Source organism: Pelophylax lessonae, assembly GCF_965119305.1.
Source record: "Pelophylax lessonae genome assembly, chromosome: 2".
In the NCBI taxonomy this organism is placed as follows: Eukaryota; Metazoa; Chordata; class Amphibia; order Anura; family Ranidae; genus Pelophylax; species Pelophylax lessonae.
The window spans coordinates 443,815,047-443,831,304 of record NC_138769.1 but is presented as its reverse complement, the minus strand read 5'-3'; the positions used below and the strand labels follow the sequence as shown (position 1 = coordinate 443,831,304).

General features: G+C 45.4%; 1 protein-coding gene across 2 annotated transcripts in view; it reads left to right on the top strand.

The window, feature by feature from the left end:
• TBC1D8 (TBC1 domain family member 8) overlaps positions 1-16,258 on the top strand; it is a 160,674-nt gene that overhangs the window by 74,541 nt on the left and 69,875 nt on the right. For both annotated transcript variants that reach the window (XM_082244615.1, XM_082244616.1), the window contains exon 7: positions 11,239-11,446. In XM_082244615.1, coding sequence (XP_082100741.1) covers positions 11,239-11,446 — 208 coding nt within the window. The remainder of the gene's footprint in view (positions 1-11,238; positions 11,447-16,258) is intronic.

The window sequence follows — 16,258 nt, the reverse complement described above, 5'->3', positions numbered from 1 at the left end:
AACCTGGAAGCTGATTGGTTTCTATGGAGAGCTGCACCAGATTTTGCAAATCAACCCCACAGAATCTTGGTCAGTGAGGTATTTGCTAAATTCTCCAGGAGAGATTGCTGCTTACTTGTGCTAAATAATGCGGTTTGTGGAACTTTTATCTTTTAATGAGCAAGTTATGAAAAATGTAATAAACAAGTGATCATCTCACCTGGCTTATGTAGTAGTCATGGTCAGTCAGTGCACAATCTAATATACAACCCCAATTCCAATAAAAGTTGGGATGCTGTGTAAAATCTACATAAAAAAAAAAAAACTGAATGCAACGATTGCAATTTTCCCAAACCCACATTTCACTTACGTCCTCTGACAGTCGCCGCCCACTCATACAATCTGCATGTCTGGGTATTGGCCTTATCCACAGGAGTGAGCTAGGCAGAAGATTTTGTTAGAATATACACAAAAACTTTGCCTAGACACACCTACAGGGGGCTGTCCCTCTGGTCCAATACCCCCAGCTAGCTGCATTCCCAATTCAGTTTGTTTCTGCCTAGCATAGGAGTAGGCTGGCTTTTCCCTGGCTGGGACTGCAGTCTCAGCCTTTTTTCTTCTTATTATTTTTTCTCTCTAGAAAACAGTTTTTTCTTTTAAAAAGATAGCTTTTTATTTGTTCCTGCGCTTAGCTAGTCGGACTTCGGAAGACTACAGCGTTTGCAGAGCTGGGAATCACACTGGTTATTCTAGAGCCTTATGGGATCCCAGCCTGCCTTCGAGCGTTAGCAGGTTATGTGTACGCCCAGGCCTCGCAAACGACCATGGCCTCAGGGACGAGCCTGCGAAGTTGCTATCTTCGCTGGGATGTCTCAACTGCGATACGCCGCGTGTTGCTAGCGTCCCCTTCGGCTGACGGTACCACCACCCAGAGTGGGAGGCTTCCTGTCACAGAGCGGTACCCACGTTTTCGCTGGACCGGTGAGTACCATGCTACCCCTCTGTCTATGGCATTATCTGTCAGGGTGTGTATGTGGGCCCTCTGTTTATGGGGATGGCAGTTCGGTATGGGTTCTGTAATGTCGCCCTCATGTCTGTAAGTGCGGTCCCTGTGTGTCCCTTCCCAGTCCCTGCCGGGACGCTGCGGCAGTTCCAACGCTGTATGGGGGGTTGCGGGGGTCTCATATGTCCCTGAGGTGCTTGTGCAACAATTTGGGGTACAGTACATGGTGTGTGGGGGCCTCAATTGGGGCGAAACCGAGCGGCCGCCATTTTAGGTGTGGGCAGGCTGTTTGGCCTCATTGTGTGGGCAGCAGCCATTTTCTGCAATGCTGTTGGCGCCGATCGGGCGCCATCTTTAGTGTGGGCACAATATCCTTATGTGGACAGTGGCCATTTTCCCAGAGCTTCCATATAGACTTGCATTGGCAACCATTTTTTTGTGGACCAGGGCTGTGTCTGCCTCTAGAGGCGTGAGGTCACTTCCTCTTTCTTCACATGCAGATCGATCAGCAAGTATAACACACTGTGGGGGGATTTTATTGTGTTTCCCCGGCCTGCATTCCTGCTGGCATTCATTTTTTTGCAGTTTCCTGCAGCATAGAACTTACTCTTCATTTGCGGTGGGGACCGCGAAAATCGCCGATTTAAAGAGCCAGCGTAATTTAAAATTGAGATTTCTATATGGAGTCCCAGGATAGCAAATTCCCCCCAGATCTGGTTGAGGGTTCAGGTACTCCTGAATCCTCTGCTATAGTCTCCTTTACTGCTGCACTTGCGACTTTAGCATCATAAGTTGTTGATGTCTGACCGGGCTTTTAAGAAAAGGCCTATGCCCTCTCAGTCTTCTGATTCAGAGCCAGATTTGGTTGCCCCGGACAGCGTACCCCCTGGGGGTCTCAGTCCTCTCGGTCGTATGTGGAAGGAGAGGATTCCTCCTCCGGATCAGCACGGGACCACGCTGCGGTGTCCGAGCCTAATAGCTCTGTTAAAGACACTTTAAATTTGGATGATGAGCCCCACCTGTCGGGTAAGCGGTCTTTCTTTGGGACCCGCAAAGCCCAAATAATCGGGTCAGCTTTTCCTTGTCCCGCTGAGTTTCACTATACCGTGAATGCACTATGGTCGTCATTGAAATGTAATTGTGTGGTGCCAAAGAGATTTCAGTACCGTTATCCCTTGCGGATCCGGTGGATTCTCGCTGGACTGCGGCTCCTAAGGTGGACCACACTGTGTCCAGGTTTAACAAAGCCACTTTAATGCCCGTGGAGGTTTTTCCGGTGTTTTTAAAAAAAACCCGGCGGATAGGCGGGTGATAACTCTTTCCCACCACATCTATCTCGTAGCGGGTTCCTTGCTGAAACCCGTGTTCGCTTTGGTAATGGTCTCTCAGGCTGTTGTGGAGTGGGCCTAGGCGCTTAAGTGCGCTCTAATTGCTGACTCCACCTCTCCTGCTGCTCTGGAGATGGTGGATCAAATGAGGCCCCTTTAGTCGCACGACTTTCAGCAGTCGCAGTTGCGATTCGTCGCATCGTTTGTCTCAAAAGCTGGTCGGCGACCAGTCTTCCGAGTAGACAGTGTCTGTCATCCCTTATGCGGGGAGTCGTCTTTTTGGGGACTCTCTAGAGAATCTGGTGAAGAGGCTTACTGGGGGCAAGAGCACTCTTTTGCCCCAGGTGCCCAGGGGACAATCATCCCGTGGCAAGCGAGGTCCCTCCTTTAAACCTAACCAGGGGTCCTTTCGTGCCTTCAAGGCACATGACAATGGTAAGTCCTTCAAGGCCTCTAGTGGCCAGAGGAAGCCTTGGGCGGGCAAGTCAAAAGCCGCCCACACTGGCACGGTGGCTCAGTCCGCCTCGTCCTGAAGGGGCGCCCTCACCCGTTTTCCCGAGCCTTGGCTGTCCAAGATTCAGTACAGGTGGGTTCATGAACTCATTCGTTCGGGGTGCAAGATCGAGTTTCGATCTCGCCCCGCAGACAGATTCTTCCCCTCAATTCCCCTTCATTCCACTCCCGATCGTTTCCGAGATCTCCTTCCGGCGGTTCAGGATTCCCTCGCCCACGGGGTGGTCGTGCCGGTTCCACGGCAGGACAGGTTTCGGGGTTTCTTACTCAAATCTGTTCACAGCTGAAGGGAAGACAAGGTGCGTCCGATTCTGGACTTATAGTTTCTAAACCGCTTTGTGCAGGTTCAGAAGTTCCGAATGGAGTCCCGCTGGTCAGTGGTGGCATCCCTGAGTCCAGGGGATTTCCTGGCTTCCTTCGACTTCTAGGATGCGTATCTACACATCCCTATTTACGAAGGTTGTCAGAGGTACCTCCGGTTCACAGTAGCGGAGGAGCGCTATCAGTTCGTGGCGTTGCCTTTCGGCCTCGCTTCGGCTCCCAGGGTTTTTTACCAACGTGTTGGTTCCTGTTCTAGTCCTGTTATGGGTACAGGGGATTGCCATCCTCGATTTTCATGGACGATCTCCTACTTTGGGTCAAGCTCCATTGCCACTCTTGCGCGATCTGTCGATCGCGGTTCAGGCGCTCCAGGAATTTGGGTGGACTATCAATTTTCAGAAGTCTACTTTGTCCCCTTCTGTTCGCCTGCCTTTCCTGGGGATAATTCTGGACTCCGTCCAGGCGAAGGTCTTTCTTCCGGAGGACAAGCTCCGGGTCCTGCAGGGCGATGTCAGGTCCCTCAGGGACAACGAGTTCTCCTCGCCTCGGACCTACATGAGGTCCCTGGGCTTGATGGTGTCGGCTTTCGAGGCGATCCCATTTCCACAGTTTTCACACAAGATCTCTACAAGCGGAGATTCTGGTCCGGTGGGATAGACATCCTCAGTCTTTGGAACTGAGGATTTCTTTGAGCCCCCAAGTAAGATCGGATTTCCTGTGGTGGCTCCAGTCTCCGGCTCTGAAGGAAGGCAAGTCCTTTCGTCCATTGTTATGGACTGTGGTCACCACGGGCGCCAGCCTGTTAGGCTGGGGTAGAGTTCTGGGCAAGTTGTCTGCCCAGGGCACTTGGTCAGAGGGGGACTCCTCCCTGCTGATGGATGTCTTGGAACTGCGGGCAATCGGGCTCTGTTTACTCCGTTGGTCGGATCGTCTGCGGGGCTGCCCAGTGCGTGTCCGGACGGACAACGCAAACGCGGTGGCTTACATTGATCACCAAGTGGGCACCAGGAGTGGCCGAGATTCTGTCCTGGTCCGAGACGCAGGTCCCGGCGATTTCGACAGTTCACATTCCAGGTGTGGAGAACTGGTAGGCGGACTATCTGAGTCGCCAGACCCTGGACCAAGGTGTATGATCCCTCCACCCGGAGATGTTTCGGATTCCTGTGTGCGCGTTGGGGATCCCCGGACGTGGATCTGTTCGCGTCTCGTCTCAACAACAGGTGAGAAGGTTCGTAGCGCGACCCTCTGGCGGACGCCTCGGATGCGTTGATGGTGCCTTGGCATTAGTATCGGCTGAATTATGCCTTTTCCCCCGATTCAGTTGTTGTCCGGTTTCCTTCGCAGGTTGGTCTCAGATGAAGGGATGAAGTGGTCTTGCGACCTCATCGGGCCCTTCTTTCGAAGGCGTTTTTAAGACTTCCATCTCAACGAGGACATAGTCTTACCTTTGCTGTGTGCGAAGCCTTAGTATCCCAGGGGGTTTGCCTTGCATTCCTTGGATGTGGTCCGGGCGATCAGAGTTTCCCTGTTGTCCACTGAATCCTTCAGACAGTTGGATTGTGCGTCTCCGACTACCATTTCTAAATGGCTCAGACAAACGATTGTGCAGGCCTTTTTGATTAGGGATCTGGTTCCGCCTTTTCCTGTCACTGTGCACTCTACCAGAGCGGTTAGTGCGTCTTGGGTTTTTCGCCATCCGGCGTCGGTGACTCAGGTGTGCAAAGCGGTGACTTGGTCGTCCGTGCATACCTTTACAAGATTTTACAAACTTAATGTCCTGGCATCAGTAGATGCCTCTTTTGGCTGCAAAGTTTTGAGTGCTGCAGTGCCTTAGGGGAGACAGGGTAGTTTTGGCCTGTCTCCTCCTGTCGGGGGTTTCCCCTTTTTTTTTTTCTTGGGTTTTCGCTCCTGTTGAGCTTTCTTGTTGCCCAGTGTTTACCTTTCTGGTTCGGGAAAGGTTCTTTTCTCTGACCTGGGTGCTGTGTTGACTTTTTGATGGTTACGTTTCCCACCCCTCACATCTACACTGCTTTAGGATGTCCCAGACATGCAGTGCAGATTGTATGAGTGGGCGGCGAATGTCAGAGGACGTAAGAGAAAATAGAATTTTTGTTAGAACTTACCGTAAAATTATTTTCTCGGAGTCCTCTGACAGTCGCCGCCCCCCACCCCTCTTTTGGGGTTCATGGATCTCTATACTGCTTGCTACCAAACTGAATTGGGAATGCAGCTAGCTGGGGGTATTGGACCAGAGGGACAGCCCCCTGTAGGTGTGTGTATGCAAAGTTTTTGTGTATATTCTAACAAAATCCTCTGCCTAGCTTACTCCTGTGGATAAGGCCAATACCCAGACGTGCAGATTGTATGAGTGGGCGGCGACTGTCAGAGGACTCAGAGAAAAGAATTTTACAGTAAGTTCTTACAAAAATTCTATTTTTATTCACAATAGAAAATAAAAAACATATCAAATTTTAAAAGTGAGAAAATGTACCATTTGATGTTTAAAGCACTTTTTTAATTTTATAAATGCACCCCAATATCATTAGAGATGCAAGTTTTGAGCACTGATAGCAAGCTGGAAGTTTCCTCTCCTCTTTAGTCCAGAGGACATGGCACTCGTTGTCAAGATTCGTCTAACCACAGAACAGTTTTTCACTTTGCAATAGATCATTTTAAATGAGCTTTGGCCCAGAGAATAAAGCAGCGTTTCTGGATAATGTTCAGATATGGCTTCTTTGCATGATAGAACTTTGACTTGTATTTTTGATAGCACATTGAACTGTGTTCACAAACGTTAAACACACACTTACCAGGAGCAATGAAGTTTTAGGCTCTTTAAACCCATGCATGGGTTACCAGGATTGCCAGGATGCATGCATACCAGGGTTCTGAAGTTTCTGACCATTAAAAGGGAAAGTTTATTCGCAGTTGTGTGGTCGTGGGTGAGGGGGAAATGTTTAGGGTTTCTGATTTCTGATAGGCAATTTGGATGATCGATTATGGAGTTAAATAGAGATAAGTCTGCATCGAGATTAGGGCGTGAAATGAAGGGATTGGTTAGGAAAAACAGTAAATCATTGGCATAGGCTGCTACTTACTACAGGAGACATGTACCAACTAATGGTCCTGTAATATCCCGATTTAGCCCTGTGAAGAAAAGGTTCAATATACACTGCTGTTTTTTATACTGGCAAAGCAGGGCAGGTAGAATTTTTATGACAAATTGTTTTTAGCCTTAGCTTACATTTTTTAATTAGTAAACTAGCTAAACAGAATTACACATTTTTCTTGGTAACGCGTTTTAAAAAGCATATTTTCTGTTTTTCTACACTTCTGCTCCAAGATCAGCTACTTGATATTTTTTTCTGTAGTATATTAGTGCGTATTTTAAGGAACTTTGCTGGCTGTCATTACTGCCTACATTATTCTCTTATTAGGGTGATGTGAATTTTAGTTAAACCAGTTTATTTTAAGCCTTTTACCAGTAGCTCCTCCTTCAGCCAATGACATGGTTACCTCCTTTAGGAGTCATGTGATTAGTTCATTTTAAAGCATCCACTTGTATCAATATCATTATGCATCTGCCTTTAGTGTATACTTATGTTTACTGTTCAGTAAATGGTGTAGCAAAGCACAGCCCAGTCAGTTTATGTGAAATAATCCTTTATCAATACTAATCAATTTGTTTTTGTATGTGTTATTGAGCTGTGTAGTCTTTTTCTGGTATTCAGTTTGTCTGAAAGACTTTCTGTGATTGCTCTTCCCAGCAATCCAATTCTGTACACACATAAATATTTAAAGCATCTATCTTTATTAGTCATTAAAAATATTCTTCAAGCACAGCACATGAGCAGAAAATAATTATGGCTAATAGGCATCCTGCTGCTTATTGACTTTCCATCCTCTCAGTTTTTTTTCTTCTCTTTAATCTCAGATTGATATTACATGGTACATCTGGGCCAGGGTTTGCAAATGGACTAAAGTGGTGTAATGAAGTTTGATGTAGTGCAAAAGCAGTGTGCTAATGTTTTCCAGCCTGTAATGGCCTCTGTATACTTGTAACACTTTCTGCTCTGGAATACAAAATGTGGCACCTTTTGAAAAAATCATTACTTACTATTTGTGTCCATTCACACTTATGCAACTTAAATTGCAATAAAACTTTACTGTGCGACTTGGGATCTGAAAGCATGACCCTTAAATGTTTTTTAATAGTATAGGGCTTATTTTTTGGAACACTTGACAAAATAATCTTGAAATTTGATTTTTCCTTAAGGCCCATACACACGATAAGAAAATCTGTAGGGAAAATTTGTCCGATGACCGATCTGTCGATTTTCGGATTGTTAGTATGGTGCTTTCGGCTGACAAAATCCTGATGTGCAGGCTATAAAATTTTTGTCCTCCGTCAACACATGTCCGATTTTCGTCTCATTAGTACAGATTTTGACGGGAAAAAATCTTAAGAGCAAGACTAGGCATGCTCAGAGACGAAACAACACATACAAATCAATCCAACACATGACATCACTTCTGAAGTAGAATTCTGTCGTATGGGAAAATTCGTATGAAAATAACCTCTTCACTTTCCACATCAGACTAGCATGCCACAAAAAACGGACGACAGATCTTTCGATAATCTGATCATGTGTACAAGGCTTTAGTGCAAAAGCATATCTGACAGTTTGCTTTAGAAAAAAAGTTTTCTTTTAGGAGCTTTACTTCAGTGGCAAAATTCTCTTTAGTAGTTTTTGTTCTAGCTGTGTTGAGACGACTTCTGCTTCCACAGTCATTTCCTGACTAGTAGGGCGCAGTGTAAACATTGGCTTAGTCAAAAGGAACATGTAGCTGTGCCTATTCAAAGTTCTGGTCACCTTGTATTGTACATCTTGTACTTCTTGAAAGGCGGAAGCAAGGTCACCACAGTGGTGCAGTTCCCAAAGGGCTACTAACAAATTCATGTTGGGTTTTTTTTTTTTTCTCAATTTTGTAACGAAAAGTTTTTTCTTAAAAAAGGCTTTATATTTTTATTTTTGAATTATTCACAAAGGCGTACCGAAAACCCCAGCAAAATCCACTGCAAACAAAATGCTATTTTGTTAGGGTTTACATCTGTTCCTTTTAACTATATAAAAGAGGTATAGTTAAAGTGGATCATAACAATTCAAACTAAACCTGATAAAAAAAAACACACACCGAGAAACACAAGCAACTATAGTTATATGCATATCTTGATTTTTTCCTAGGAAAATCTAAAATAGTCCTGGCCTCTCACTGGTCCATTTAATTTGCTTAGAGAAGGGGTAGTGAATTAAAATTCACAGAGGTCCTGTCAGCAAAATTTTCATCTAGTGGGTCTGAATCTCGTGTTTTTGTTATAAGTTAGCCCCCCTTCACATCTCGGCCCCCCTGGAAATCACAGTCCCCCCCCCATTTACACAGCACAATCATTTACAACCCAGCCCCTTGACATCACCATCTTTACAGCACAGTTGTGCATTTTTATATCTAAGTTCGACCCCTTTGAAACATAGTCCCCCATCTTTATATCACAGTTCCTCCCCTTTGCAATGTTGCCCCCCATCTTTATATCAAATTTCCACCTTTACATCGCATTCCCCCATCTTAACAGCACAGTTCGGCATTTTTTTATCACTGTTCCCCGCTCTTTTCAATGTAGTTCCCCATCTTTACAGCACAGTCCTTCCTCTTTATATCACAGTTCCACCCTTTTGCATCAGTCCCCTCTTTTTACATCACAGTCCCCCATCTTTACATAACAGTCCAACATTTTTATATCACAGTTCCTCCTCTCTCCCCCTTTTCAATGTATTCCCCTATCTTTACAGTACAGTCCCCAATCTTTATATCACAGTCCCCCCTTTTACAGCAAAGTCCCCCATTTTTATATCGCAATCCCATCTTTTACTGCACACTTCCCCATCTTTATATCACAATCCCATCTTTTATAGCACAGTACCCCATCTATATATCACAGTCCCCCCTTTTACATCACAGCCTTCAATCTTTACATTTCACCACAGTCTCCCCTTTAGACTACAGCCCCACTTCAAAAGTGTCCCATTTTTACAATACAGTACCCCTTTATCTTATAGCATTTCCTTCATATTACAGCCCCCCTTTATATAGCACCCCCCCCTTTTTATCTCGTCCCCCTTTTACATCACAGCCTCAACCACATTATAATTCCCCCTTGTACAGTACAGCCCTCCCTTTTTATCACACTCCTTTTATTATCGCACTCTCTCTTTGGATCACAGCACCCCTGTTTTATCTCAGTGCCCCCCTTTTCATAGTGGTCCACTCTTTGCATAATGCAGCCTGTCTTATCAGCACAGCTGCTCTTCCTTTACATCAGTATGCTCATTCCTCCCCTTTGCCCAAGTTGGCTACAGGTGTACTTTAACCACTTGAGAACTTTAGGCTTGGGAGATAAACCCTAAAAAAACTTAAAGATAGTTTCTAGGGCCAATCTCCTAAGCCCTATTCCTCTCCCCCTGCTGCTTCGATTATCGTCAATTCCCAGCTGTCAAAATGACAGCCAGTAGTTATGTATCACACAGCAGGACTGGCTATCAAAACGCAGTATACAATGGTACTTGCAGACAGTCCTACCAAATATAGCTTACCCATGGGAATGAATGAGGCAGCAGTGTGTGTCCATACTAAGCAGCAAGTGGCAACATTTGTTTGCTGAAAGACTGCAGGGCAGTGCATGGCTGTACAGTGAAGACTGATTTAAAGATAGGAGGATATTTAACTTGGCAGTCTGCATGTAAATGATAAGGGAACTTATTAAAGGACACGTAAATCGCTTGAAGGTTTTTTTTTTATTGTCTAAGTTGTTTCTTTGCATGAAAATCTTATTGATCATGTTGTAGAGTGCTACCAACTGTTGACGCTATATAAATCCTGTATAATATTAAACTGGATGCTGTGGGGCAGTTCAGACTGAATTCCTTTCTCAGACACTTTTAAAGAATACTGCCAGTGTGACTGCGAGAAGTTTACTGTGTACTTGTATACATTCTTTAGCATGCAATGTTTTGTATCAGACATAATTCCATAATGCTCCCACTGTGAGAAGGAAATAGGCTTTATTGTACAGCATTGGTTCCATTTGTTAGGTCAGTATTACTGTATGCCCAATGATTCTGTATACCAATTTAATATTAAAAACAACACGATAAACAAATAATATCTTTCACACCTATGGCTCTATTGTATTTGTGAGGGTTTTAACCATAGAAAGGAGAGGTAAGGCTTTGTAAATGTACACACCAATGAAACGTGGTATTGTATTTGATATATAAAAGTGTATTTGCATATTTTCTAGATACTGCTTGTATACTTGTTAATTGGATGCCAGAAAACTCCTCTAAAAACGCAAGACAGAAGGCTTTTTTTTTCTTCCGCTTCTAAGGCCTCATGTACACTGCTACTTGTAAACGGACATTTTGGAGCAGTTGGGCGTTTTTTTCAGAAGCCCCTGAACCCTCCTCTGTTATCTTATCTGTCCATGTACACTGGGTGGTTTACAGTAATTTACAGGCAGTTGAGTTCAGTGTCGTTTTTTGGAAAGCAATTATTTGCGTTCAGGATGTTCAGAACATGTGTTTACCGGCGTTTCAAACGCAAAACGTGACCCAACGCGATCACCCGCGTTTAGCGCTTGCGTTTCCATTTTAAAGGGGAATGATTTTTCGACCTCTAAAAACGGATCTGAGCGCAAACACCCACTAAACGCGGCTGAAAACGCGACACAACGGACGTTTTGAACGTACTCTACATAGCTGTTAAATTCCAGCGTTCAAAGGACTGTTTAAAACGTCCCGTGTACACATAGCCTAAATGTTGAGCTTTAAATATGCCTCTCAATGTCATAATGTGCATTCTACAGGCAAACCACTAAACTCTTCTATAAGCAGCGTTTTTTAAAACGGTATGCATGAAGCCTAAGCCTTATTGGTTTGCTTCTAAAAGTATGTGTTTAAAGCATAAGGACCTTCTTTATTCTATTATTATTATTATTATTATTATTATTTATTATTGGAACTTTTTTTGTATTCAAAGGGATCTTGAAGCAAGAGCACAAAAAGAGTGTTTTCGGGCTCTGTTCAAACTGCCAAGAAAAGAGAAGCTATATGACGTTGTGGAGTGTTCGCTTTGGACTCCCTTTAGCCGATGCCATACACCAGGCAGGATATATGCTTCTGACAGCTACCTCTGCTTTGGCAGCAAAGAAGATGGATTATGTAATGTTATTATTCCTTTGAAAGAGGTAAGTGTTGAATACAGCAAAACTCAAGTGACAATCAGGTCATGATGATGTTGCACAGAGACCTAGGCATCATTCAGATGCACATGCTCAAAACACACCCGCTCGCAAACAGTGCATATGCACAGGAGTCCCATCGTCACCACACAGATATGGTGTCATAAATGTATGCTGAGCTGCGCATGTGTGGCCTTTTTATGATATTTATGACAGTCTCTTTTGTCCTAAAAATCCAGCCTGTCAGCATTTTTTTTAAAGAAATTATTTAATGCCACTTTAAACTGTAAGATTCAATTTTAAGGTTTGTGGGAAAAGATGACATTATTTTTCTCTTTCACTGTGTTGGCAGACCTAAATCCTTTTAGCAATTCCAAACTGAGCTCTCTATACCAAGAGCAATGTTTTTTAGGTATCTGCAACTCCAGCATACCCTCCATAGTCTACAATATTTCACTGACCTCACATTCCATGAAGTGATATTGGTCTCACTCCTAGCTTATTTGTAGGACCCTATACTGTCCTACATACTAAATCTCACAATTCGTTAACATTATTAAGTAAAGAAAAGTTAATGCAGGATTTAGGACATTTAATGGATGAGCAGTGCCTGGAAGCTTTGCAACGATACCTCCGATGTCAATGTATCCCTTTTTGAGATTTAAAGTTGTTGTAAACCTCTGGCATGAAATATGAATAGGGTTGAGCGAACACCTAGATGTCCGTGTTCGACGGGTTCGGCCGAACTTTAAAAAAAAGTCCGGGTCCGTGTCCCGGACTTTTACCGAACTTTTCCCGGACACCGAACCCCATTGAAGTCAATGGGGACCCGAACTTTAAGGCACTAAAATGGCTCTAAAACACCAAAGGAAAGGGCTAGAGTGCTGCAAATGGCAGCAAAACGTAATTAAGAGCATGGCAAGTGCTCTGCAAACAAATGTGGATAGGGAAATAACTTAAAACAACAAAAAAAAAACAGAAAAATAAAACAATGTTCTTCTTCATCTCTGAAGGACGAGGCCCATATGGAGTAGGAGGGAGGTTGAGGTGGTGGTGGATGTGGCGGTGACATAGGCGTGCGCACAGGGTGTGCTGGGTGTGCCTGGGCACACCCTAATCACCTAGGGCACATAGCATTGCCAGTGAGGAGATGGGAAAGATCTCCCTGGGACCTGCTCTGCTCTATTTCTCCTTGCCTACAGGTACATGGCCCCGATACATTACTCTCCCTGCTGGCAAACACATGCATGTGTATTTCAACTTTGGGGTGCACACCTTAATGCAATAGGCTGCGCACACCTATGGGCGGTGTAGGTGGAAGCGGCGGTGGAGGAGGACCAGGGCCGGATTAACAGCATCATGGGCTTGGTGCTGAGGATTTTGAAGGGCCTTAAGGGCCGTGCCTTGCCATGCACCCAGAGGAGGAAGGGTGCAGCCATGCATGCCTAATTCAACATGGGATGCTGTCTCTGAAGCCCATAAACACATCCATGCATCGCCAACTGTCCCTCCTTGTCCGGCCTTCACGCTGTGTGGGGAGGTTCTGAGGGTGCTGCCTGGGGAAGCGAGCATAGAAGCCAGACTTTTGTGTTTACAAGTGACAGAAGAGCGGTAACAGTGAATATGGCCAACCCGGGGCCTATATAAAAGGTAGGGGCCTGGAGCTGCAGCTCCAATAGCCCCTACATTAATCTGGCCCTGAGGAGGAGGACGAGGTAGCCAACACTGCTTCTTTTCAAAAATTTTAAATGAGGGTACACCCCAAAAGAGTGAGAAAGAGCAAAAATGGAACAATGGGTGGGTAAGGTCGGTATCCATTGCTATTCTGCATAAGGTACGGAAAAGTCCCGTGGGATCCATGCCTGGTTCATTTTAATGAACGTGAGCTTGTCCACATTGTCTCTGGACAGGCGGCTGCGCTTGTCTGTTATAACGCCCCCAGCCGTGCTAAATACCCGTTCAGATAATACACTGGCTGCAGGGCACGCCAGCACCTCCAAGGCGTAAAGGGCAAGCTCAAGCCATGTGCCCAATTTGGAGACCCAGAAGTTGAAGGGGGCAGACCCGTCATTCACTACATGTAGGCGTGTGCACACATACTGCTCCACCATGTTGGTAAAATGCTGCCTCCTGCTAAGACGTTCCATCTGAGCTGCTGGTGCTGCTGTTTGTTGTGGCGTGCTGACAAAGCTTTTCCACATTTCGGCCATGCTAACCCTGCCTTCTGAGGTGCTGGCGGTGCCCTGGTTGCGTTGGCGACCTCCTCCTCCTCCTCCTCTGCCTTGTGCTTCCACTGTGGCCCCGCTGTCAGATGGGAATGCCAGCAGCATGGCGTCTACCAGCGTGCGCTTGTACTCGCGCATCTTGCGATCGCGCTCCAGTGAGTGAATTAAGGACGGTACGTTGTCCTTGTAACGGGGATCCAGCAGCGTGGCCACCCAGTAATCAGCACAAGTTAGAATGTGGGCAACTCGGCGGTCGTTGTGGAGACACTGCAGCATGTAATCGCTCATGTGTGCCAGGCTGCCCAGAGGCAACGAAAGGCTGTCCTCTGTGGGAGGTGTATCGTCCGTGTCCTCTGTATCCCCCCAGCCACGCACCAGTGATGGCCATGAGCTGGCCTGGGTGCCACCTTGCTGTGAACATGGTTCCATCTCCTCCTCCAGCTCCTCCTCCTCCTCATCCTCCTCATCCTCCAGAACTGTGCCCCTGCTGGACAATTGCGTCCCTGGCGTTTGCGTGTGCAGGAACCCACCCTCGGAGCCCCTTGCGAATGACTGCCCTGAAAGCCTTGGAAATGTTACCTCTTCATCCTCCTCCTCCTCCTCATCCTGTGCCACATCCTCTTCCATCATCGCCCGAATTGTTTTTTCAAGGAGGCATAGAAGTGGGATAGTTAAGCTGAGAACGGCGTCATTGCCACTGGCCATGTTGGTGGAGTACTCAAAACAGCGCAACAAGGCACACAGGTCTCGCATGGAGGCCCAGTTAAATTAAATAGCGGAATAGAAAATATGATCCAAAAAAAGTGTATGTATATCACACGTACACAACCACACTGGGCCCCAATTACTATTGTTTGTACCCCTAAAAGGCTAGATGAGGAGTAGGGGGAGTATGGAACAGGCAGCACCCTCAAACCTTCAGAAGTATGAGATGAACCCCAACAACTTGGAAAGGTGGATCTCTCTCACACGTACCGACACAGACTATCCCGCAATTCAATTGATCCTCAAAGGTTTTTATTGAATAGCGGAATAGGAAATATGATCAAAAAAAGTGTATGTATCTCGCACGTACACAACCACACTAGGCCCCAATTACTATTGTTTGTACCCCTAAAAGGCTAGATGAGGAGTAGGGGGGGTATGGAACAGGCAGCACCCTCAAACCTTCAGAAGTATGAGATGAACCCCAACAACTTGGAAAGGTGGATCTCTCTCACACGTACCGACACAGACTATCCCCCAATTTAACTGATCCCCAAAGGTTTTTGATTAAATAGCGGAATAGAAAATATGATCCAAAAAAAGTGTATGTATATCACACGTACACAACCACACTAGGCCCCAATTACTATTGTTTGTACCCCTAAAAGGCTAGATGAGGAGTAGGGGGGGTATGGAACAGGCAGCACCCTCAAACCTTCAGAAGTATGAGATGAACCCCAACAACTTGGAAAGGTGGATCTCTCTCACACGTACCGACACAGACTATCCCCCAATTTAACTGATCCCCAAAGGTTTTTGATTAAATAGCGGAATAGAAAATATGATCCCAAAAAAGTGTATGTATATCACACGTACACAACCACACTGGGCCCCAATTACTATTGTTTGTACCCCTAAAAGGCTAGATGAGGAGTAGGGGGAGTATGGAACAGGCAGCACCCTCAAACCTTCAGAAGTATGAGATGAACCCCAACAACTTGGAAAGGTGGATCTCTCTCACACGTACCAACACAGACTATCCCCCAATTTAACTGATCCCCAAAGGTTTTTGATTAAATAGCGGAATAGAAAATATGATCCAAAAAAAGTGTATGTATATCACACGTACACAACCACACTAGGCCCCAATTACTATTGTTTGTACCCCTAAAAGGCTAGATGAGGAGTAGGGGGAGTATGGAACAGGCAGCACCCTCAAACCTTCAGAAGTATGAGATGAACCCCAACAACTTGGAAAGGTGGATCTCTCTCACACGTACCGACACAGACTATCCCGCAATTCAATTGATCCTCAAAGGTTTTTATTGAATAGCGGAATAGGAAATATGATCAAAAAAAATGTATGTATCTCGCACGTACACAACCACACTAGGCCCCAATTACTATTGTTTGTACCCCTAAAAGGCTAGATGAGGAGTAGGGGGGGTATGGAACAGGCAGCACCCTCAAACCTTCAGAAGTATGAGATGAACCCCAACAACTTGGAAAGGTGGATCTCTCTCACACGTACCGACACAGACTATCCCCCAATTTAACTGATCCCCAAAGGTTTTTGATTAAATAGCGGAATAGAAAATATGATCCCAAAAAAGTGTATGTATATCACACGTACACAACCACACTGGGCCCCAATTACTATTGTTTGTACCCCTAAAAGGCTAGATGAGGAGTAGGGGGAGTATGGAACAGGCAGCACCCTCAAACCTTCAGAAGTATGAGATGAACCCCAACAACTTGGAAAGGTGGATCTCTCTCACACGTACCGACACAGACTATCCCGCAATTCAATTGATCCTCAAAGGTTTTTATTGAATAGCGGAATAGGAAATATGATCAAAAAAAGTGTATGTATCTCGCACGTACACAA